Below are 25447 nucleotides of genomic sequence, written 5' to 3'. Positions count from 1 at the left end.
CTAGATACCTACATACCCAGGTTTATCAGTGAGTGACAGTATTCATAACTGGCAGGATGCACAGGATCAGCCTACATGTCTATCAGCCCATGGATAGATAAAGGTAGACTGTATATACAAAGTAGGCTTTGCCCCACCATAGTTTTTTAAAGAAATAGATGAATCTGGGTAGCATCATATGAAGAAAAATGAGCAAAACCCAAATAACACTTTTTCTTTCATATATAAACTCCAGATTAGAATACCTACCAACAAATTAAATAAGACACATGAAAATAGAGAACTTTGGGGAGTAGATTGGGATAGTAAAAGGATATAGACTGGTTTATGAGCAAAATATATGACATAGATATGTAGAAATGTCATAGTGCAGCATTTTGGGTATGCTAACTTAGACTTGTGCCTATATCTTGCTGATTGAAGTAAAATAAAAAGCCATATAAAAACTAAAACCGACTTTATTTTCCAAAAAGGTACTGTATTGAACCAATGTTTTTGATAGTTAATTTATTTCTATTCATCTTATCCCTTACTTTGGAATTAGATGTGAGTTGCTAACCCTTTGTGGAGAAGGTGAGAGTCATAGCCACAGTTGTGTGCATGTTGAACCACCGAACTGTGCTTTGGCTCCCAAAAACAGCTTTTTGTTTTTCCTTTTCTTTTTTTCTTTTGAGACAAGGTCTCCATTAACTCAGGCACTTACACTTTAAGTATCCCAGGATGACCTTGAACTTCTGGCCCTCCCATCTCTGCACCACTCTGCCATTTTATGTGGTGTTGGGGATAGAACCCAGGGCCTCATGCACATTAGGCAAGCACTCACCCAGTTGAGCACATCCCCAGCCCAGACACTTTCTTGGAAAGAATTAGCGCAGCTGCTCTTGTTGCAGTGTGAGCACAGTCAGAGATGGAAGATAATAGATCTGCCCTGTATAAAAAGGAAATCTCATCTAGGGACATGGAAATTTGATTTTTATACATGAAACAAACTGCCCCTCTTCCAAGGATGTTAGCAGTTGTTTGTCTTTTAATAGATAAGAGTCAAGAACCACAAGTATTACCCTCTTTTTGGTGTAGCAATGCAAGTATGTTAATTGTACTAAAACATTTAATTGTGGTGAGAAATACATGGCATACAGTTTACTGTCTTAATCATTTCTAAGCTTAGTACTGATAATTGTATGTGGTTTTATTGTTGAACAGCTATTTCCAGATTTTTTTTTATCTTGTGAAACTGTAAGTCTGCCGTTAGACCCGTGACTACTCATTCTCTCCTATCCCTAGCCCCTGGCCACAGTACACGTTCTGTCTCTGAGCTTGACTTCTCCTATTTGAGTGGAATCATACATTGTACACTATGATCCTTCATTTTATGGCTTGTTTTACTTAGTGTACTGTCTTCAAAGGTTTACTGTATTTCAGCAAGTGTCAGAATCTCTGTCTTGTAGGCTTAGTAAAATCCTACAGTATGTTCATTCACTCATCAATCACAAATCACCAATGACATTTACAGTGCTTCCACCTCTGATAGTAATGCCATTGTGAGGGATACTTTAACAGAATCTCGGTATGCTTTGACCCGATTATTTCCTCAATCCACACCCCAGGCGATCCCAGTCTGTTCTTTCTTGTGAGTTAAATTTGTTTGATTCCACGTGTACATGGTATTTGTCTTTCTTTGCCTGGCTTGTGGCACTTAGCAAATGTCTTATGTAGGTTTGTTCATGCTTGCATGTTGGGAGGATGTTTCTAAAAGGTGAGATTCCATTATATATTTATCTGTCGAGTGACACTTAGGTTGATTCTGTATCTTGGCTGTTATGCATACTGTTGCAGCAAATATGGGAATGCAAATGGTTCTGACATTGGTTTTTCCATTCCTCTGCATATATGCATGTAGAATTGCTGGGCCAGGATATCTTTATAGACTTTTAGCCATGTATATCAATCTGGAAATGTCTGTCTGTGGCCTGTTTTTTAAATTATTAGCCAACTATTTTTTAAACTTAAAAAATTATTTGTGTGTGTGTGTGTGTGTGGTACAGTACATGTGAGTAGTGTATGTGTATAGTGCATGTGTGTAGTTGGAGAGCCGATTTGTAGAGTTGGTTTTTCCATCTACTTTATGTGGCTCCTGGTTATTGCAGTTGGGCTTGTGAAGCATGTGCCTTTACCCACTGAACCCTCTTGCCTGGCCCAAGCCAGCCATATTTTATTAGTTTTTATATTTTTGCTGTTGTTTGTTTTAGGCAGCCAGCATTTTAAACATACACTTTGTCTTTTCCTTTTTCAGTGTGCTGACAAAGCACAGTTAGAAAGAACATGAAGCAGGGTTGATTTGTTGTAAATGCCAGTAGAGATGCTCTACATCTCAAAATCTTATTATTTTTAGTTACTGTTATTTTTCAGTGCTGAGGACTCAGCCATCCAGGCCTTATGCATGCTAGCAAGTGCTTTATCACTGAACTGTATCTCAGCTTCTGTATTTTGAGATTGTCTCATTTTGTAGTCCAAGCTGACTGGGAACCTAGGATCTGCCTGCTTTCAGTCCCTTGAGTTCGGGGTATTATAGGAGTGTGCCAGCAGTGAATTACAGTGTAAAACAAATAACAACTTGAAATGAGGAGCTTTTCTAATGTTACAAAAATAGATTCAGGATTAATTTTTTCTGGGAATTATTCAGTCATACCTTGCCTGTGTAGTATAGTCAACTAAGGTGGTAAGTGATAAGTTTTATGATGTATCTGGGCAAAATAATTTCATGTTCTTTTTTTTTTTTTTTTTAAATTCATGTAGCAAGTTGTAGCAATGTTTTGTCCTTTTGGCTTATGTATAGTAGCATCAGTCATTTAAATGATCCCAAGTGTAGATGGGTTCTATATGTAGATGGCAGAGAAACAGTAGTTTTCCAATCTTATTACTCTCAGTTCTGTGTGCTGTGCTGTATTCGTGCCTTTCCTGTTTGTCATCTCATGCTCTTTGCGGATGACAAGTGGATCATTGCCTCAGTGCAGACCCCTGAGTGTCCATTCTTACTGCTGGATAAGCAAGTAAGCCCTGGCAGTGAAACTCACTAAACCAAATTCAGTATCTCAAAAAAGGAAGGAAGGAAGGGAGGGAGGGAGGGAGGGAGGGAGGGAGGGAGGGAGGGAGGGAGGGAGAGAGAGAGAGAGAGAGAGAGAGAGAGAGAGAGAGAGAGAGAGAGAGAGAAGAAGTTCTGTCTGAGGATAGGATCAGGTTGAAAGAGATCTTAAGTTTGGATACCTAGTATCACATAAAAAGACAGGTGCAGAAATATCCTCATGTACGCCAGGACCGGAGAGCTGAAGACAGGAAGATTCCTGGCAACCAGTCAAGGCCAGTCAGTCAGCTCCAGATTCAGTGAGAGATGCTATGTCTCTAGCCTCAAATGGTGAGGACATGGAGAGTGAGTTTATTAGTATGTTGGAGAATACACAAATTCTAAGTTTATTACATTATTTGTGGCTTGGTGAACAGTTACTATGATTTTTTTCCCCAAAAACATTCAGGTGTTATTTTTCAATAATGCAAAGCTTATTTTTTGTTTGTTTGTTTGGTTGGTTGGTTGGTTTTGTTTGTGGTTTTTTTTTTGAGGCGGGGACATTGGGAATCGACAACTTGATGAGTTTCTGAACATAGGATTATTAGTTATGAAAAATAAACTCAAAGTGAGAATTGGATTGATAAGAATTTTTATGCATGTTCCTTGATTTAGCAGTATGCTAACATATACAAATTTATCACATGATGAATTTCAGTTTGAAATTGTAACGTCAAGGGGCTACTTGTTGCTACTTGTTGTTGATCACACTGAATCCTGAGATTGTTATTTACTGGGAAAAAAATACCAAACAACTATTTTTAGTTGTGGTGTGGCTCAGCCTTTAGCACACACCTTTAATCCCAAACAATGAAGGTAAAATCAGTTTGTAGGAGGCACTTGTGTTTGAAAGTGATGTATAATTGAGTAGCAGACAAAGTGACAAATCAGAGAAAGATTTGACAGACAAGAATATGCCCAAATCTCAGGGGAAGAGAGGCAAGATAAGAGGGAGTAGCCCAGAGGGAGGACAAAGGTACAAGGCAGTTTTACTGAGGGAGTTTTACAGAGACAGGTTGAAGAGAGAACAAGCTAGACACAGGTGAAGACAGAAGAACCAGAGATTGAAAATGAACGGGAAAATTAGAACCAATTGCCAAAGTTAGTATGAGTTCAAGCAGAGCAGTTCAGGAGAGATCAAGAGAGAAGTCAGTTGGAGAGGAATTTGAGCAAGAACAGCTGAGTTGAACCAGCCAGCCAGAGAGATCAGAAAGAACTAGGAAGGGGTGATTCTATTCAGCAGTGAGTCTCAGACTGAAAACATTTTAGGCCTAGATAATTGTGCAAAGGCTAGAAGCTTCCAGGGCCAGGCCTGTGTTAGCCGATGATCCGACAACCAATTACTTCAGGTAAGGTAAATAAAAGTACTTTTACAGCTACCAAGATGCATAATCTTTATTGTTGGAAAAAGAAGGGGGAAACAAGTGTCTGAGAGAAAAAAAAGCAGAGTATTGATTTCGGTTTTCGTTGGGGTTAGGGCTTCCGGGTGGGGTTTAAGTTTAATGTGCATTTTTTTCTTTTCTTTTCTTTTTTTTTTTTTTTTTTTTTTTTTGGTTTTTTGAGTCAGGGTTTCTCTGTGTAGTCCTGGCTGTCCTGGAACTCATTCTGTAGACCAGGCTGGCCTCGAACTCAGAAATCCGCCTGCCTCTGCCTCCCAAGTGCTGGAATTACAGGCGTGAGCCACCATGCCCGTCTGCATTTTTCAATATTGTCAGAAATGTGTGTGTGTGTTTTGTTGTTTTTTTTGTTTGTTTATTTGTTTGTTCAAGATAGTGTTTTTCTGTATAACCACCTGGAACTCTCTTTGTAGACCAGGCAGGCCTCAAACTCACAGAGATCCTCCTGCCTCTGCCTCCTGAGTGCTGGGATTAAAGGTGTGTTCCATCGTGCCTGGCTCAGTTTTGTCTTCTTCATTAAGGGGCCAAAGAGAACAAAATGAAATTGCTTCTTTTTAAAATAAAAATACTTACTCTTTCGTATTGCTCATGACAAATGATTAGCATTATGAAATAATCTTGTCAGTGAATTATGACAATTGAAAGAAAATATTTTTAAATGACTGTATAGGTATGCATATACCTCTGAGAAGTAGGACCTAGGAGGTGGGGGTTTAGGAGGAGCTTTCTGTATTTTTATTATTAAAAAGTAGCTGTTATTTTAAGAGTAAGGAAATGGAGGAGAGAGTGGATGCTCAGTTTCTAACTGACTGTGTTGACACTTCGCTGGGGAACATCTTTCTCCCAGCACAGTTGTACACTTGCTCCCCTTTCTCCACTCTCTTTTTCTGTCATCCATACAGACTTCTTCTAGAGCTTTTTTTTGGAATAAAAGTGTTCTCAACTGAGTGTCTTTAACCTTTAACTAATGACCATATAACTTAACCTCTTTTGTAATTTACTTATTTTTAAAGTGGGACTACATGTTAATAAAGAAATAAGATCTAGTATAAAGTCTGTATATTCATGTATGAATGCATGAGGGGGAAAATTAAAATTGTAAGCCTGAAGCTAGAGAAAAAGGATCTTGGTTAATTATTTTACATGACATTAGAGAAATTAAGCATTAAAATCCATGCTATTCTACCCACTAGGAATTCCAGACCCCAGGAAAAAGTTGGAAGGAGTATAAGTCGTGAGATGTATGTTGTGGGTGCTGGTGTACACTTCCATGTTAGCCTGTGAATAGGTGCGCTTTATTGAATGAACACTAAGTGACAGGTCTAGTACAACATACAAAAATACAAACTGGTTTTACTGTAACAGATATATAAGTTTTGTATCACTTTTCTGTTTTATATATAAGGATGCTGAATGGGGGGGGGGACTTGACCAAGCCTATACAGTTAGCATGTATGTATTGTGTGTGTCATGACATGTATGTAGAGGTCATAGTACAGCTGCCAGTATAGGATCTTACCTTTGTTCTTCTTTGACACAGGGTCTACTGTTATTTCTGTTGTATATTCTAGGCTAGCTGGCTTACAGACTTCTGTCAATCCAAACTCAGGTCTTCAGGTTTGTGTTGCAAATGCTGAATCATCTCCTGTACCCCTGCATGTGTTTGGTTTTTTGTTTATTTTGATGGAAGACTAGTTATTAGATTGTAGGCTTAGACTTTTTATTTAGGGTTCTTGAGTGCTTTAACTTTTCTTCTTCTTTTTTTTTTTTTTTTTTTTTTTTTTTTTGGCTTTTCAAGACAGGGTTTCTCTGTGTAGCCCTGGCTGTCTTAGAACTCACTCTGTAGACCAGGCTGGCCTTAAACTCAGAAATCCGCCTGCCTCTGCCTCCCAGAGTGCTGGGATTATAGGCTTGCACCACCACTGCCCGGCTCAACCTTTCTTCTGACCCACTGACTAGAGCTTGGGGAGAAAGAAGTTAATAGGAAAAGGGGACTGTGGACCTGTTTAGAAGTAGTTCTTTGGCGTGGCTAAACTCTTCGTTATCAGGATACCATCAGTCCAGTCCAATAGGAAACACTAAACACCAACCGGTAACATGACTCAATTCAGAGAAACCACAAGGCCTTGTCAAAGCCTCACGAGTCAGTGGACAGCAGGAATACCATGAGAAGCTTTTTGGCAAGTTTCTCTCTACAGAGTGAAGGCCATTGAAGAAGCAAGAAGTGTTGCACAGCTAGTGAAGACCAGCAAAGCGTGACGTAAAGTTGTAATGCAAGAGCATCCTTTCATTGTCTGTAGGGTTCCATTTATACTCTCTCCAGACGTCATGCACCCTCTAAAAGATCTGTTCCAGCAAAGCATTACATGACCTCTCAAGGTTCTGCTTCAGCAAAACATCATCTCAAAAGACAGTTTCCAGAAAAACATCATGTGATACAATTAAGTTTCCAAAAGAAACCAGAAATTTCTACTTTATCAGACATTTTTAAAAGATAGTTTTTAAAAGTCATATTAGAGAAGCAGAAATCCAATGAATTGCCTCTAATTCAATCTATGCAGTTTGGTCTCAGTATATCTTAATCCTTCCATGTGAGGACTGCAAGAATAGTGTTTCAGTGACACAGCTTTAGACTTGGAGTGAGTCTAGAGTAGACTGTCTTCTCACTATAGGTTTCTATAATTGAACATATAGATTAGATTCTGCGTCTGTTGATTACTCTGAAATCATTTGGACAAAATACTTTGTTGTATGTTTGTGTAATCTCTCAATATCTCCCTCTCCCTCTTCCTTCCCCCCTCTGTAAATGTAGGTAGGGGTTAGGTATATATAGCTCAGAGATAGTTTACTAGAACAGAATTAAATGTCCAAACAGACTTTGCTTGTGTGAAATGTGATAGGTGACCAGAGAAGTATTTCAAATCAGTGGGGAAGATTGCATTCATGAGAAAATTGAGACATGTTTCCTTTAGGGGAAAAAATAGATATACCAAACACTTAAAAATAAGAGTTATAACTAAAACTATTAGAATAGTTCGGGGTATGTTTTTATTAGATCATGTGAGAGAAAGCTATTAGAAAATGACTTTTTGATTGATTTTTGTGGTACTCATTTAGCATGTTGTGGTTTAATTGCCAGAAAATGAGACTGTTTTGTTTTAAAATAGGGAATCGGAATTTCAGATTTAATGACAGAGTAAGTTATGTAAAACATTGTCAATGAAAATTGCCCCAAATGTGTCTTACCATTTCAAAACTGAGGAACTGGGGCATAGTGAGGAAATACTGGACCAAAGCAAGATAGAAACCCAGTAGAGAAAACTCCAAATCCTCTGCCTCCACGTCTAATGTCAGAGGGCTTAGATGGCTGTGGCCTTCTAACTTGGCTGCATATGCTGTTTCTCTTGGGCTGGCTCTGCTCCCTGTATGTAGCCCTCCGTAATAGACATGCCATAGCTTGGCTGGCGCCTCAATATTTTGAGGTCTTCAACACAACTCAAGTTTTACTTTTATAGTTCAGTTGTCTCTCTGGGCTTCTGGGCTTCTTTCAGTTATTGGTAGGCCCTTGTTAGCCCGGTTGCCCCCCTGCATACTGCCTGACCTCGGTGGCTCTCCTTAAACACAGAGGAAGATTCTACAACTCTCATTACTCTCTCTCTCTGTGTGTGTGTGTGTCTGTGTGTGTGTGTCTGTGTTAAAAATACCACCTATTCAGTGTATAATGCTACTTGTATGTATGGTTTTAGGACTGACCATGGTAAGCACTTGCCTGCAACAGACTATTTCTCTTGTTCTCAGCATTCCTTATTTGCCTGTAGGTCTTTATCTAGGCTTGAGGCCTTGTGAGATTTTCCTCTTCCAGGTCAGCATGTCTGTTCATGTTTTCTTTGCTCAGCTCATGTTTAGGCAGCCATGTTTGTACTGTTTCATGGGTATAGCTTCTGACATTTGTAGGAGACTGAGTCTCACAGCGAACTTCCTGATCTTTCCAGCCCTTCTTCTGCAGTGCTGCCTGAGCCTTAAGTGAGGGAGTTGTGTTGTAAATGTATCAGTTTGGACTGGGCTCCATAGTTCCGCATTTTGATCAGTTTCATTTTTCTGTAATATTCTGTTGTTGGAGAGTTACTTTTTTTTAATGTATGTATTTATTTTTGGGCAGATGAAAACCACACTTCTCTGGTGAGCCCCTGGAGAATAATTAAAATGGATGTTTTAAGACACTACTCAGAATTAACCCTAAAGTATTAGAAGAACACTTTGTTGTTTCCTTTGTTCTTGCCCTTGTACTTTGAAGTGCATTAAGACAGCAAAAAGATGACTTATTTAAATTGGTTTCTTAGGTTTATCTTGGCTTTCTTTTTTTTTCTAAATAAAAATGTTCTCAGCCGTTATCAGTCATTATATGAAAAAATATTAACAAAAGACAAACTTGTGCTGGAGAGATGGCTCAGAGGCTAAGAGCACTAACTGCTCTTCCAAAGGTCCTGAATTCAAATCCCAGCAACCACATAGTAGCTCACAACCATCCGTAATGAGATCTGGTGCCCTCTGCTGGGCTGTTAAAAGACAACTTCAGTGTACTTACATATAATAAATAAATCTTAAACAAAAAAAAAGAAAAAACTTAAGCTTATGTATAAGCCATCATACCATCATATCAGATCAAATGTAACACAGAAAGCTAATCTCGAGTGGATTTAGTTTTTGGACTTTGGGAAGTTTGAAGTTTTTAAAAATTTTATGGTGATGTCTCACCAGCAGCAGAATCTATTAGAGAAGTTTTTAATGAACAGACTTATTTTCTTGGCTCTTTGGTAACAGTAAATTTTAAAGACATGCTTTCTAAATATTTTATTTTGACTGTCAAAGATGAAGACTTAGGCAACTAAAAATTATACAATGAAAAGTCTTGTTAGAAACCAAGGTCACGGTATAACTGTGAGCACTGCTGACTCATCATAACTAACACTTCCTTGATGCCATTCTCAAAGTCATGCTTTTTGATGAAGGACAGTGGGACCCAACAGGTTCAAGTTATGCACGTGCCTCGTCTCTGTTCTCAGGGACAGCTTGGATCCCAAGGATTGCTGTTGAGCTCTAATATGGATAGTCTCAGCGCTTGTTTCTGTTTGAAATTTGGAGTTTACAACTATAAATCTGAAAATTAAGCAAGTAAAAATATCGGAATGCAGGGTAGTTAAAGGATGCTCTTTTTGTTGGTGGTGGCTTTTTGAGACAGGTTCTTGCCCTATAGCTCAGCATAGCCTTGAACTTACTTTGTAGCTCAGGCTGGCCTTGAACTTGGAATTCTTTTGCCTTGATCTCTAGAATTCTAGGATTACTGTCAGGTACTATTGTAGGATATTCCTTAAGAATGTTAATGTCTTTAGTATATGTTCTATACTTTTTTACAAAGTATAAACACTATATAATAACTCAATGGATTGTGGTGGTGTTACTTTTTCTTAGAGAGGTTCACCCCTTGTAATTGAGTATGGAACACTTGAGGGTTAAATGAGAGCTTAGGTTAGATTGAAATCTTTGAAACGTGCTCTCTAACTATGCACTTCTGCATTTTAAATATGTTTTAAAGGATCCAAGGCAGAATAATAATATTGAAACTTCAATGTCCACAAATAGTGTTTAATCTTCCCAAAATTTATGACTTTCTTTTTGTATTACAATGACAGAGCTGAGTAGTTGTGACGGAGACCATACAGTAAAATTTTCATCACTTGATATTGCTCTTAGCTTAGCTTATGGCGTTTAGTGATAATTATAATGTGACAGTGTGCTGAGTGTCATAGCTCTCATTGGTCTCTGTTACTTGTTTTCTTTATTACTAGTTCATGTCCATCAAAACAAGAGAAAATGGACTTTGAGTGATATGTGTGCACATGCAAGTCTCTGTGAGCACATATGTGTTGGAGCTAAAACCCAAGGATTGTACATACCAAGTATATATACTCTATGGTGTAGCTACACTCCTGGCCCTTGAATGGAATTTGGATTACTTTGTTGAATTAAAGTAAAATAACAAGCAAAAAAGATTGTTTTTATTATTGGGATAGAAGTATATATGTTGGCATTACCAGAGTAAACATACTGCAGCATTCCCAACTTTTGGGATTATAATTGGAAATTTTGAAATGAAGTATTTCATCATGGTATAATTTCTCCCTAAATGAAAAAATCTATGAAGTTACCATCAAAACCAATTTCCAATGGACTCATTTGCTACCTAAGCAGAGTCATTTACTGATGTTGAGTTAATTAAATTGTTGGATCATAGAAGTCAAAAAAGTTATGTCCAGAGACTTGTTTAAAACTCTTAGCTTTTTGGCAAGAATAATTGACTTTAAGACTTAAGGACATCTGGGGTAGTTTTGATAGTCAATTAAAAACAAGGCACATGGTTTATAGTGGTTCTTCTGGCTCTGGAGGAGTTGACAGATGTTATTGGAGCTACTCAGTTGTTATTTACTGGAGAACTCACCAACACGTTTAAAGTGGCAGAAAAATTAACCTTGTGAATATTCGTTGTAGAACACTTGCAGACAAGTATTTTCAAAGTTGAGGGAGCCCCTAAGTACAAACAGAAGTGGGACTCATTAAGCTGTGCTACAGTGGGTAGTGATAAGTATGTGTGGAGCACATAAAAGTTGTGCAGATTCTCAAAACTGATAAAAAAAAAGTTATGTTCAAAGCCTATGGTTGTTAGTGTGTTATTCATCAGCAAGTCGTTTGCAGAGAATCTGTGACTCACTCTTGTGAATGCGATTCTCTCTCATGGAGTTAAGATACCATTGCTTCCACAGAGAATCTTTAAGAACAAATGTTGAGTATCCTGACTGGCTTAGTGTTGGTATTTTGTTTGTTTTTACAGTTGTTTAAAGGCCCAGATTGAAAATTTTATGATCAAAGAGGACCAACTATTGTCAGTGACTATTACCAAATACTAGTTACTTTTGAAAATTATTTTTTCTTTAGATTTAGTTTTTTTTTTAAATGAAGGTAATATAAAGCTAGAAGATAAAATAATATGCACATGCCAGGCATGGTGGCGCATGCCTTTAATTCTAGCAATCAAGAGCAATCAATTCTAGCAATCTAGAATCTCTTGAGTTCAAGGCCAGCCTGGTCTACAATAAATTCCAGGACAGATAAGGCTACATAGAGAAACCCTTACACAAAAAAACCAAAACCAAAATAAAATAAATACAAATAAAAAAATAAAAATAGAATGCATATGTAGTGGTGTTGCGCCCTAGTGTACACCTGAGTGACATTAAGAAGGCAGATGTTCAGTCCTGCACACATATGCACGGCAGAGTTCTTAGCTCCACCGGTAGTTTCAGAGGCAGTTTTCAGATGGTATAGCAAGATCAAATGAAACCCCTATGTTTCAGAATCTCCTTAGTTACACAGCTGAGGAGCTTCTACTGACCCTTGATTGATTCTGTCACTGCCAGTGTATTCTTAAATCGCCTGTTCTGTGTCTGGACCTGTGCTAGGGGCTCTCACATTCCTTCTTTGAAATCTTTGAAAGTGTTAGAAATGTTGCAATGAGGTACCTTTTTAGTTTAATGCTTCCCCTTCAGATGCGTATATGGGAACGTTTACGTCCTGGAGGATGTATGCATATACAGATGCAAGATCAGCAGGAAGTAAAAGACATTGTTATTGTTGTCTGGTCCTGGACAAAGTAGGACCTGGTACTTATCTTTCTAAGTACCTGGTGCATTATTAATACCAGTTGTCAGACCAAAAGAGAGGTATGGAACACTCAGATGACTTTCGTTTGAAATGTCTTGCTCTAATCTTTAAATTTTTGTCATTAATTTTTAAAAATTAAAATATTTTATTGTAAAAAGTATTACATAATGTAAAATTCTCCCCCTTTTCAAGGCACTGGGAAGAGATCCTAAGGCCTCATGTATGCTAGGAGAGTTCTCCCTTACAGTTCATTTAGACTCACGATGTCTTCCTCCCACCCCTTAATGTATTAGAACAGAGTTGACATTGCATAGGGCTCTTCTTTTTTCTTACGCTTTTGAGATGAGGTATGTAACTGTAATATTCTCCAGAAGTAAGTGTTGTCTTGGAGGCTTACTGCTGAGTAAGTTCACTCTTTCTGAGCTCTGGCTGGCTGGTCCAACTCAGCTGTTCTAGCCCAAACTCCTCTCCATGCTGACTTTCTAGCCCAAACTCCTCTCCAAGCTGACTTACTCAAACTGCCTTTTCTCTGTTTCTGACTGCATTACTCTCCTGGTCTCTAATTTGATGCAGTCTGTTTAATCTTCTGGCTCCTTCTCATTCTCTGGCTTGTTCTGTCTTTACCTGAAACCTGTCTCTGTAAATCTGTATGGTAGAAGTAGCCCCTCTCCCTCACCGTCACCCCTTTCCTGCTGCTCTCTTAAGCTGCCTCTCTTTCTTGTGCTGTTCTTATGAGAGCTGGATGTATCCTATCTCTGACTCATTCTGTCAAATCTTCCTCTAATTTGTCACTTTGTCTGCCCCTCAATTAGATGTCACTTTAAAACATGCTGCTTCCTTCTACAAACTAACTTTGCCTTCATTGTTTGGGAATAAAGGTGTGTACTAAGGGCGTGTCTGTATTTCAGCCAGAAGGATTAAAGGTGTGCACTAAGGACAAGTCTGTATTCCAGCTAGATCACATAGACCTAGAAGGTCTTTGGATGTGATCCCTTGCCAGAACAGCCATGTTGCTGGATTAAAATTCCTTTACATGTAAGTAACTCATGCTGGCTAGAGCTCTTTGTGTAGCCTGGGCTAGCCTTGAACTCAGAATCTTTCTGCCTTAGCCTCCTTAGTGTTAGGTTTGTAAGTATGTGCTGCAACGCCTGGCTTGTATAGGACTTCTGTTCTACAGTAACCAAGTGTTTCATGGAACATGTTTTATGTATGTGCGCATTCCTATGCATGCTTGCTTTTGTGTGTGTGAGTACTGAACTGAGTGTACACCTTGGGCTATTGGTCAGACGTATAAATCCACTATAAGATGTTTTGTTAAATGGAGTGCACATTTTAAAAATCTGTAGTTTCTTAATCTGTTTAGAGTGTTCTTTTGTAAATTATTTGTATTATAGACTCTATATGTCATATATATACATATGTGTATGTGTGTACATACACATGTGTATGTATTTGTTTGTTTGTTTGTTTTTTCTCTTTATAGGTGCAATGGATGAGCTTCACAGTCTGGATCCAAGAAGGCAAGAATTATTGGAAGCGAGATTTACTGGAGTTGCTACTGGGAGCACCGGGAGTACTGGGAGTTGCAGTGTTGGAGCGAAAGTGAGTAAGATTTTAATCTCATTTAAAGTCCGTTCTTTGTGTTAAGTAGTCTAGAACATATTTGGTGTTGAGATGGCTTGACCACCAGAGTTCAAGCCCAGGACTCTTGTTGGAAGGGGGAACCAAGTCTTACAGATTATCCATTGGCCACCATAATATGTGCTTCTGCCCCCACAATACAAAACACTAAAACTACAAAGTGTCTTTTGTGCAGGAGACACATACTTAATGGCAAACTGTTACTTTTTATGATTTTTATATTGTGTAGAAGTTAGTAGCAAACCGGATTGCTTTTATTTGCTCTGCAGAAGATCTCTATATTAACATAGTTTTGTTTGACAAGTTTTGCTGTTATTTCTTGACTAAAAGGTCCTAGCCTATGCCTGTACATATGGCGGGAAGTGTGCCCTGCTTTACTGTAGCAGCTTTTGAGGGTGAGGTCTTGCATAGAATTCTTGACTCTGTTTTCAACTGAGTTTTGAACACAGAGAGAGGGACCTAGTTTCCCACCAAGTTTGAATAGCTTGTCTTTCTCTGCAGCATGAATTTTTAGCACCTTTCTTGAAGATCATGTGGCTGGACCCATGTGGGTTTCTGTGTCTTGTTGATTGATTTGTGCGTGTTAGTCTTAGTAGCATGCTGTATCTGTTACAGGTCTGTGGTACATATTTGAAATCAGATACTGTGATACCTCCAGCCTTGCTTTTTTTTGTTGTTTTGTTTTGTTTTGTTTTGTTTTTTTAAACTCAGGGTGTCTTTGGCTACTTGATGACATTAATATTTCTATGTGAGTTGCAGCATTTCTTTTTCTGTTTCTGTGAAGAATGTACTTGGCTTTTGATGGAGGATTGTGTTGAATCTATAGAGTGTGTTTGGTAATATAGCATTTTTACAGTATTATACTAGTCCTTGGGCTCTATCTTGTAGTGACTCCAATTTGTCTATAATGTTTTAAGAGTTTCATTATAATTTTTTTCATTTCCTTGGTTCAGTATCTGTCTGTCATTTATATATCTCTATCTGCATATGCACACACACATTTTTAAGTCTTAAACTGTGCTATCACATCATGAATTTTCTTCTTGGTATTTGTTGATGTATTGGAAAGCTGCTGGTTTTTGTATCTAGAACATGCATCCTAATACTTTGCTCAAAGTCTATCAAATCTAAGAACTTTCTGGAGGCTTTAAGAATCCCTTTAAGAATGGAAACATGTCTGTAAAAAGCGGTGATTAGAGCGAGTTCCTTTCCTATCATGGCTCCTTTGTTTCTTGTTCTTGTCTTACGACTGGCTAATAATTCAAGTACCATACTGAATGAGAGTGAAGTAGTGGAAACCTGACTTGTTCCTGATTTTAGAGGAAAGACTTAGTTTTTTCTCCTTCAGTATAATATTTTGTCATCAGCCTTTATAATATTGCAGTTTGATCCCCTTTGCTGCTAGTTTCTTCAGTGTTGGTCATGAAAGGATGTTGAACTTTGTCCAAAGACCTTTTCCACATCTGTTGAGACAGCTGTGATTTCTGTCCCTGCGTCTGTTCATATGTTGCATTACATCTTCTGATTAGTGTGTGTTAAGTCATCCTTTACCTTTCTTGGGGTAATTTTGTGTTTCTTACTTTGAGAAACTGCCAAATTGTTTTCCAAATGTTCTTTATTCTCTCAGCAGTGTACAGGAAATGTAGTTTCTCCATCCTTGTCAGGATTTGGTTACTATCTCTTCTAGTATAGCATTTTGGTTGGTGTATAAAGCAATACCAATAGTGTTCTGATTTACATTTTCCTGTTGACCAGTAATGCTGAACTTTTCCCCATATACCTACTTGTTGTTGATGTATCTTCTCTGATGGGGTATCTAGTCAAATCCTTTGCCTGTTTTTAAGTCTGGTTGCTTGTAAATCTTGAGTTACAAACGTTTTTATGTATGATGGATGGGCAATAGACCTTTATATGGTAAATGATTTACAGAGGTTTCTCTCATTGTTTGGGTATTGTATCTGAGAAACTGGCATAGTTATGTCACATAATGTATACTTGTTTCCAAGACATTGTTGAGGAGTGAATGTATTATGTCCCTCACAGGCTCATGTGCTGAACGCTTGGTCCTAGCTGGTGGTGCTGTTTGGGAGATTTGAGGAGATGAGAGTTGCTTAGCTAGAGGAATGAGGTACTAGAGGGCGAGCCTTTGAAAGAGTTACCAGTTCCTCTGTCCCTTTCCGTCTCTGCTTTCCTTTGTCTCTTCGAGTTACTCCTGTGATGCTATTTCCAAATGCATAGGGCCATGCAATGAAACCTTAAGGCAGACCAAGTAATTCTTCCCTTTAAGGTGTTTTCCCTGGTCATAAAATGAACCCAGAAAGATGTTAATAGTTTTAGCCCCTACATTCAGTCTTGGATCATTTTAAACACTCATATGCACACATGCACACACACACACACACATGTACATGCACATTTGGTGTGTGTACCTGTGCCTATCTATTTATTTGTAATCAGTCATAAATGTGTGAGTCTGTTTCTCTACACTTAGTTCTCTGCTGATCTATACTTTTGTCCTCAACACAAGACCACATAGATTAGTGTGGTTAATGATAGATACCTTCTAAAACCGCAAGTGTGCTTTTGCCAACTCAGTCCTTGTTTAAGATTATTTTGGGTATCCTGAGTTTCTTTGGAGTCTCTTTATTTCAGTCTGACTTTTAAAACCAGTGGGCCACCTAATGGAAACAAAAGCAAGCAAACAAGCAAACAAACAACTGGAGTTTTAGTAGGAGTCCCAGGTAAATATTTAGGTTAGTGTAAGTATTGGAACCTTAATAAGTTGTCTAGTCTGTGGCACAAATACCTTTACATCTGTTTAGGTCTTTTTTCTTTCAATGATGTTTTTTCTCTTTTGGTATATAACTTTTTGATTTGTTTGAACTTCTGTGTTTTTCTTTCTTTCTCACAATAGTGTAAAGGTATCAAGTTTTGTTTTTTCTCTTTTAATGCAATTGTCCTCTTCACTCATTTCAGGTGTTCATTGCTGTTGAATAAAAAGTACAGCTGAGTTTTGTGCTTGGCTCTTGTTGAACTTACAGGACAACCTAGTTGAACTTACTTAGCGGCTCTACTAGTTTTACCCAAAGCGGTGAGCTTTTGACGTTCCTCCGTGTTCCTGTGTACATGATCCTGTAGGGAGAAGAGCAGCGCATGTCAGTTGTCAAGTCTCCTTCCTGGGATTGACATTCTTTACCATAGGTTTGGCTAAAAGAACAGGCTCAGGTTCAGTTTCCTTGTCGGTTGTGAGGTGAGTCACCTTTATAGCCCAGTGTGTTCTGCTCCTACTTTTCTTGATTAACAATTGCAACTGTTACCTCTGCCCATCAGCTACCCTCTTCAGGAACAGAAAAGGAGGGAGGTGTGTCACACTGTCACAGCTGCTGCTTTATTTTACTGTTGAATTATCCCCACAGGCATGCAGAGTGTGGAATGTGTGCACTTGATGTCATTTTCCTAGTTTGGTGGGTTGGTTTTCTGAAAGGTACATCTGTTTGCATACTGTCCTTTTTAGAAACTCTTCAATGGTCTCACATAGGTCCCAAACTTTGATTGCTGCCTTTTTTTGTGGCCCACTTTTATGCTTCTCCCTTTTATTTTCCATCATACTTGCACTTTTCTCTAGTCTATAAGCTGGTTTCTTAAGCAGGCGGTTTCCTGTCTTTTCTCTTAAACATGCAGTTAACCTTTTTTCATCCCATGACCTTTCTGTCATCAGACTCAGGCAGTGTTGTTTGAGATGAGGCAGTGTCTTGAGAATGTTTCTCTGAGTACGTGATTGCCCAAATACAAATTTGGTGTACCTGAGTGTACTTTATTACATCACATTTTAATTATTTATTTTCTATTAGACTACTAAAATGTTGAGGACCAAAGGACTTCCATATTTTAATTTGGGGAATGAAATAACTTAAGAATTCAGAACAGGACTGGAGATGATTCAGTGGTTAAAAGCACTGGCTGCTCTCCAAAAGGCCTGGGTTTGATTCCTAGTACACACATGGTGGCTCATAATAGTCTGTAATTCTAGTACTAGGGGCTCTGATGCCCCTTTCTGTCTTCTGTGGGCAGGCATGCAAGTGATGCACAGACATATGCAGGTAAACCACATCTACATATTAAATAATATAAAGATAATTTTAAAAAATAGAAATCAAAACAGTATGCCTGATTCTAATTTGGTTTGGGGAAAAGTGGAAATTAAGTTTATATAGGGTAGCTTTGTTTTGTAGTTTTCTTTTCCTCCCCTTGTACTGGATGTTAAAGCTAGGGTCTTGTACATGCTGGCCAAGCACTCTGCCCTTGAACTGTATGCCCAGCTCAAAAAAATTGTTTTAAGACTTGAATTTATCCTAGAAAGTTATAGGGAAAATATTTGAATTTCATCTGTACTTAGCACAGAATCATACAGTCTTCTAAACCTGCTCATGTATTCTATTCTTGATGGCCAGAGCTAGCAAGGTGTCTGGAAAAGAAAATAGTGCCCGTGTTTGATTTACTAATATTCTTTACCTCCAAGCTGATGATATCAGATGAAACTAAAAACTAGAGTTGTATATTTCGTATGTGTGTGCTTAGGGAATCCAGGGTCATTCACATGGTAGTCAAACTGTCTGCCCGGCATCCTCAGCAGACATTTTAAAGGACTCCATGTGTAAGCTTTCATTTAAGATTCCTGGTTTGCAGACAGAATTATATACCTGCCTTGGATATCCTATAGTTGTTCTAATAATAGCCAGAGCAGAATAGGCACAGCTTATTGTATGTAGGCATACTGGTTTTACCCATTTGTCCTCTAGTTCATGGGAGTTAATAGCGTTGTTAGAATATTTTGTAAATTAAACCCTCATTTCAAAAAATTCTGTTAAAATATTAGCCTTTTCTCTCCTCTTCTCCCCTCTCCTTTCCTCCCCTCCCCTCCTCTTCCCTCCTTTTGTTGTTGTTGTTGTTTTTTTTTTTTTTTTTTTTTTTTTATTTATTTTTTTTTGTTGTTGTTGTTTTGAGATAGGGTTTCTTTGTGTAGCCTTGGTTGTCCTGGAACTACCTCTATTGATCAGGCTGACCTTGAACCCAGCACCTGCCTCCCTCTGCCTCCTAAGTGCTGGGATTAAAGGGCTGCACCTCCATGGCCAGCAGTTGATGGCTATTTTGAAGTAGTATGCCAGTGAACTGAAGACATCTAAGGGAGCATATAGCAGACTCTTCTTATTTTTATAGGTACAGAATGAAACCTAAGCTGCTGAATTTACTGTTTGGAATTAATTGAAAAATAAGAACACAATAATAGATGAGTAATTTGGTAGCTAACAGAGTTAAGAACAGAACATCAATGCCTATTGAAATTGAGGGTGGGAATCAAAGTCCAGTCTATTCTACAGTTTTGTCTAGAACTAGTATTAGTTGAAATACTGATTAGATGCTAAGATGAACAAGTCAGCTTCTCTGAATTGATGATTTCATTTTCTTCTTTTGTCCACTCCAGATTTTTTGCTAAACCATTTCGAAGTGTTTTACATTTTATCACAGTTACTGGATTTTATTTGCAGAAAAAGGCCAGTTTTCGCAGTCTTATAGAAGGGAAAAGATTTTGTAGACTGTGGGACAGTTCACAGAATGGCTCTGAGACTGAGAGGATGGGACAGGGACGAAGGCAGGGCAACGTTGGCCACGGTGACTGAGAGAGCTGTTTCCCTTCTGATGTGGTGTTCTTAGGGGAAGCCAGCCCCGAAGCATCTCCTTTCTCCTCCACCCCATGCTCATGCCTCTCTGAGAGCCTAATCCTCAATCTGTGGATCGCCCCGTGGCAAACCTCTGTCTCCAAAAATATTCACATCATGATCCATAACAGTGCAAAATTACAGTTATGAAGTAATGAAAATAATATGATTGGGGGTCACCACAGCATGAGGAACTGTAGTAAAGGGTCTGAGCATTAGGAGGGGTTGGGACTGACTGTTCTGGGGAAAGTTGATTGGTTTCATGTTGCTTTTCTGTTTTCTCTTGTGTTTTTAACTATAGGCATGGGTCAGGAGTATGTATAAGTGTGTATAAGAAGGATCTTTCGAATGTCATAGTACATAGTACATACATATTTAGTACATAGGCAAGTTAATTTATAGTCCCACCAAAAATGTAAGGCAGCACAAAACAAAATAACCTCTGATGCTTGACTACCCAAAATCCAAGTGGAGGATGAGTACTTAAGGTAGGAAGTGTTAATTGTGCTTTAGATCATAAGACTTAAGTTTTGAATTAAAAAATTGAGACAGTGCTTTTTAGGGAGTCAATTTATATTAGATTAGCATGGTTAGATGGGGGCATCTATTGGTGAAGTACAGCACTGCACTCAGCTCTTCCGCACACACCCTCTGTTGGTGATGTACAACACTGCATTCAGTTCTCCCACCTCCACCTCTAAATTTTCATAGGGTCTGTGTAGCTGCATTTGGATAACGTTTTACAGGGCCAAGTAGTTAATGTCATATGAATTCAGCCATAATGCTTTATATAATTCTGTCATGGCGCTCAAGTAGCCATAAACCAAATGTCATTCAGTGTGTCGCTCGTTACATTCCAGTGAAACTTTGTTAAAATAGGTGGGGCCTAGAGTGTGATGCTCCTACTCTCCTGCAGATATGCCAATAGGAGTTTATGGAATAGGATGGCCTTTAATATTTTATGACCTGATTTATGCTTACTAGCTACATAAGGATTCTTAACAAGTAATTTTCTATTTTTAAGTGTGAGGGTTTGCATAATAACTGTGCTGTGGCATGCATGTGGGAAGCCAGAGGACGACTTTGGGAGTTGATCTCTTTTGCTATCCAAGAGGACGTAAAATGTGAGGAAGCTAATTCTTAAGATTTAGTTTTAGTAGTTTCACCTTATAAACCTGTACCTGCTGGTTATTATTCTTCAAAGATTATCAGTGAAAGCTTTGCATCAGTAGCTGTCATGGTAATGCAAATCAGAACTGTGATGGGATATTATCTTACCCTCATCAGAATGGTTATGCCAAAATAGCAAAAATAACATGTAGGCAGTGATGGGAACAAAAAGAAAGTCTCAGTCAAGGCCTATGGGAATGCAAATTAGGGTGGCTGTCATGTAGATCAGAGGAGATTCTTCAGAAAAACTAAGTCTATAGGATGGAATAGCTGTCTTGCTTCTAGAATATACCCAAAGGAAGTGAAGTCAGTTTATCAGAGATAAAGAAGTATTTTTCAGTGATACACTTGAAATCTCAGGGCTGGAGAGATTGCTCAGTGGTTAAGAACCCTAGCTACTTTTTCAGAGGATCCAGGTTCAGTTCCCAGCACTTGAGCATGGCAGTTCACAGTCATGTGTAACTCTAGTTCAAGAAGATACGACACCATCTTCTAGCTTCCATGGGGACTGCACACTCGGTACAAAACAAAGATATGTATTCACCACTTGTCCACTTAAAATGAAAATAAATAAAACTAAAAAAGAACAAAATCAGGACCGTTGATGACTCAGTTGTTAGGAGAACTAGCTGCTTTTCCAGGAGACCTGGGCTGGATTCCTAGCACCCACATGGTGACTCACAACTGCCTGTAACTCTAGTGTCAGAGAATCTGATGTTTTCTTCTGAACACTTTGGTGCATACAGTAAGCTGGCATACACACATATACATAAGATAAGCAGCCATTGAAAAAGATAAACATTTGCCATTTGTGTCAGAACTGGCAGAACTAGAGGACACTGTTGGGTAAAATAAGCCAGATGCAGAAGAACAAGTATCATGTGCTCTGTGCTCGGTGGAAAGGAAGACTCAAATATCTCAAAGTAGGATTGCTACAGTAAGGCCAGAGGGAAGAGGGAATGACGGGCTGGGAAGGACTTGCAGCCATCTGTTCTGTACTCTGTATGGAACTATGAGAAAGGAGCTGGAACAGGTGATCAGAGCTGGACGTGACAACTACCCTGATTTAACTGGCATGTATTTAGTTACAGCACTGTGTCCATAAATATGTTACATTAAGTAAAAACAAAATATGTAAGTGTCTTAGTCGGGTTTCTATTTCTGCATAAACATAATGACTAAGAAGCAAGCTGGGGAGGAAAGGGTTTATTGAGCTTACACTTCCACATTGCTGTTCAGTACCAAAGAAGTCAGGACTGGAACTCAAGCAGGTCAGGAAGCAGGAGCTGATGCAGAGGCCATGGAGGGATGTTTCTTACTGGCTTGCTTCCCCTGGCTTGCTCAGCCTGCTCTCTGAGAGAACCAAAGAATACCAGCCCAGGGATGGCACCACCCACAATGGGCTCTCCCCCCTTGGTCACTAATTGAGAAAATGCCCCACAGCTGGATCTCATGGAAGCATTTTTCTCAAGGGAGGCTCCTTTCTCTATGAAAATTCCAGCTTATGTCAAGTTGACACACAAAACCAGCCAGTACAGTAAGTAACTGAAAAAAGTCCTTTACAAAAAGGAGTTACATTGGGGCTAGGAAAAGTAGTTTTTTTTTTATTTTTATTTATTTATTTATTTTTTACAGTGTAACCGAGTATATTTTTATTAAGATCAATTGTGGAACAACAATGTACTTTAAACTATCATACTATTTCAAAATATTCTGTATAGAGAGCTTACAGATTACTTCTATTTAGTAGTAGAATGTATGATTATTTAATAAAATGTTTTTAAAACCTAGCTGCAATCTTATATTTAAAACAAAAGAACGAAAGTATTAAGTAAACCATTTCATGGCACAGGGTACTGTTAAAATATGAAAAAGAATATTTATTAATTCTGACACAGAAGGTAAAGCTAAGAATATTTATGAAGAAATTGCTAGTTTTACTATCCAAGGAATCTGTACTAAGACTGCTGACATTCAAATAACTGAGCTTAAATAGAAATACCTAGAACCAAGTGAGGTTTATATCCAAGCACCTGAAAGGAAAGTCAGGGTAACTGTCCATTATAATCAATATAGTGGGGAGGAGCCATTGAAATGAATAGCAGAGCTCAACAGTTGGCCTCCCAGTACATAGAGAATGACCCATTATGTTTGCTTATACAGCTTACTCGGTTACATGACTCAACACAGCCACTCGTATTGGAATAAAGATTATACTCATGATTATTAGAGAAGAAAATCACGAAGAATTGACAAATGAGGGTACCCTTGGTCATGCCTCTGGAGATATGCCATTCCAAAATTAATAACATTTTTACTTATCAACAAATGTAAAGCAAATTTTTGAAAAGATATTCTGTACAAAAGCACAGAAATTATAAGATACTTCAGAGTAAACCTGGCAAGATAGTTGGCAATTTCACCAAGGGCTGTGAAGTGCAGAGAAATCCAAAGTCGCCTGAATGAATGAGAGCTGTGGTACTTGTCTCAGCCTGACAGTGGTGTCACAGCTGCACTAGTGTGCCTGGAGAGCAGTGCAGTCTGCTAAAAGTTACAGTATGAGGGAAGGCAAAAATTAATAAACTTTCAAAATTTATACCAAATGCCAAAGTAAAGATACAAGCATGATAATATGCTTTTAGATCCAAGGCCAGGTGATTCTAGGTGAGTTATCAAAATAATATCAAAGTCAGTATCAAGCTGGCGGAGTTGCTATTAAATGCCAAGAAGTATGGTAAATTAAGACAGTGTGATACCGGCACAAAAGTAGAGGGAAATTATTTAACAAGAGTCCAACAACAGGTCCACTACACACAGACTGTTGTAGAAGACAAGGAGTTAACTCTAATAAATCATCCAGTCTCCTACTTTTACAGAAATACATGGCCTGCCTTCATCTAATTTTCATAGTATAGGACTTTAATTTATGGTTAAACTAGTATTTCAGTGCTTATAGTTTTCACTATAAATTTATTCATAACTGAACTTAATGGCTCCATTATTACATATCTGTTGTAAAGCTTTTTGTTTTTTACACAATTAACAGTTTACTAGATTAGTATAGTCATCCACATACTCCTCAGCAGAGCAGTGCAGACATCATTTTGAAATACTAACTATTCTTCCCTTTTCCTTTTGTTCTTTGACTCTCCCTTGAAGCAGTCCTGGGTTTTAATTGAGGCTGTTTGCCCAGTTCTCCTGGGATGGGTATTTTCCTAGAATCTTCTCTGACTCTGAATATTCCTTTCCATTTGATTTGTGTTTGAGCTCCTATTCCCTGTATCTCATTTCTTCTGTCTCTTGGGTTATTTCCTTGTTTTGGTGGGGTATATTCTCTAATCACCTCTTTGGAAACGAGCGTGGTAAATGTTTTGAGACTTTGCATATTTTCTTCCTCTAATTTTTTGTTGTTCATTTATCTGAATTCTAGGTTGGAAACCATTTTTCTCAAATTGGAAGCATTGCTCCATTGTTTTTTAGCTTTCTGTTACTGTTTGCCACTCTGGTACCATTCTGACTTCTGATCCTTGTGAAGCATTTTAGGGCCTTGTCTTTATCTCTAGCATTTAATCTTCACTGCATGTGCCTTGAGCTTGCTTGGTTCAGTAAAAGTATCCTGTTAGGGGAAATATTAAAAAAGTAGAACCAGCTCATTCCTGCGCTTGTGCCTCTGTCCCGGCGGCCTGACTGGCCATGCACTGGCAGGTAGTGGCCGACCTGTTTCTATCTCGTGGAAATTCTGACTCTGAACTCCATAATCTCTCCCTGCAGCTTGCTAGGTTTCCACTGGTGAGTTGCTACTGCGCCAAACCTGTGCTTCAAATACTTCATGGCCTTTGAGGAACACCTCAGGCAAACCCATGCTTGGCCTCCATACCATTCTATATTGAATCCAGACAAGCTGCCCCGTGAAGGAAAACACAGCACAAACTTAGTTCAGAAACAATAGTAATTCAATCTCTGGGTGCAACAACCAAAACCTAATCTTGTAAGCCTTATTAAAATCTGATACTAGGAAACTCTAGTAGCTACATCTCACCCCTCTGCTGTCCCAGTTCCAAAGAGAAAGAACTTCTTCCTCTCTCTTTCCATCCAACCCAGAAGTCCAACCTACTTGACCAGAGATTGGCTCCTTTATTCATTAGGGGATTGGTTCAGAAGAAAACACCAGGCCTATCCACAACAGCATCCTTCCCATTGTCTGTGTTGTTGCTGCTGTTATAGTTATTTCCACTTCTGTTTTCATTTTATGTTTCCAGAGTAGTTTTCCATTTCCTTTTTATATTATCTGTCCTTGCCTGGATGAAATATTACTGATTCTATTTTTGAAAATTTTTAATTTATTTGTGTGTGTGTGTGTGTGTGTGTGTGTGTGTGTGTGACACAGAGACAGACAGGCAGGCAGGCAATACTTGTGTTTAGGTCAGAAGACTGAACTCAGGTTGTCAGGCTTAGTGGCCAGCATCTTTGCCTACTGAGTGACCTCTCCAGCTCTCAAGATTTTCTTCTTTCTTCTTGGTCTCAGATATTTTACTTTGCTGTGCCTGGGTGTAGTTTTTGTTCTTTTCTTGCTTGGGGAGAAAGAGGGACTTCTTAGCCTATGAGTTCGAGAATGTTCATTCTTTCATACCGCTCCCTCCTTTGTCTCTCCTGTGACCAATGCTGTAAGTTGGATTGCTTACTAG

At 38.6% G+C, this 25447-nt stretch overlaps 1 protein-coding gene across 2 annotated transcripts in view; it reads left to right on the top strand.

Annotated features, from left to right (window-relative positions):
- Positions 1–25447, top strand: part of Tlk1 (tousled like kinase 1) — a 118113-nt gene that overhangs the window by 30135 nt on the left and 62531 nt on the right. For both annotated transcript variants that reach the window (XM_052182665.1, XM_052182666.1), the window contains exon 2: positions 13718–13836. In XM_052182665.1, coding sequence (XP_052038625.1) covers positions 13718–13836 — 119 coding nt within the window. The remainder of the gene's footprint in view (positions 1–13717; positions 13837–25447) is intronic.

The sequence above is a fragment of the Apodemus sylvaticus genome, chromosome 5 (assembly GCF_947179515.1).
Source record: "Apodemus sylvaticus chromosome 5, mApoSyl1.1, whole genome shotgun sequence".
Lineage (NCBI taxonomy): Eukaryota > Metazoa > Chordata > Mammalia > Rodentia > Muridae > Apodemus > Apodemus sylvaticus.
The sequence above is the reverse complement of the archived record's forward strand: the minus strand, read 5'-3'. Positions and strand labels throughout refer to the sequence as shown.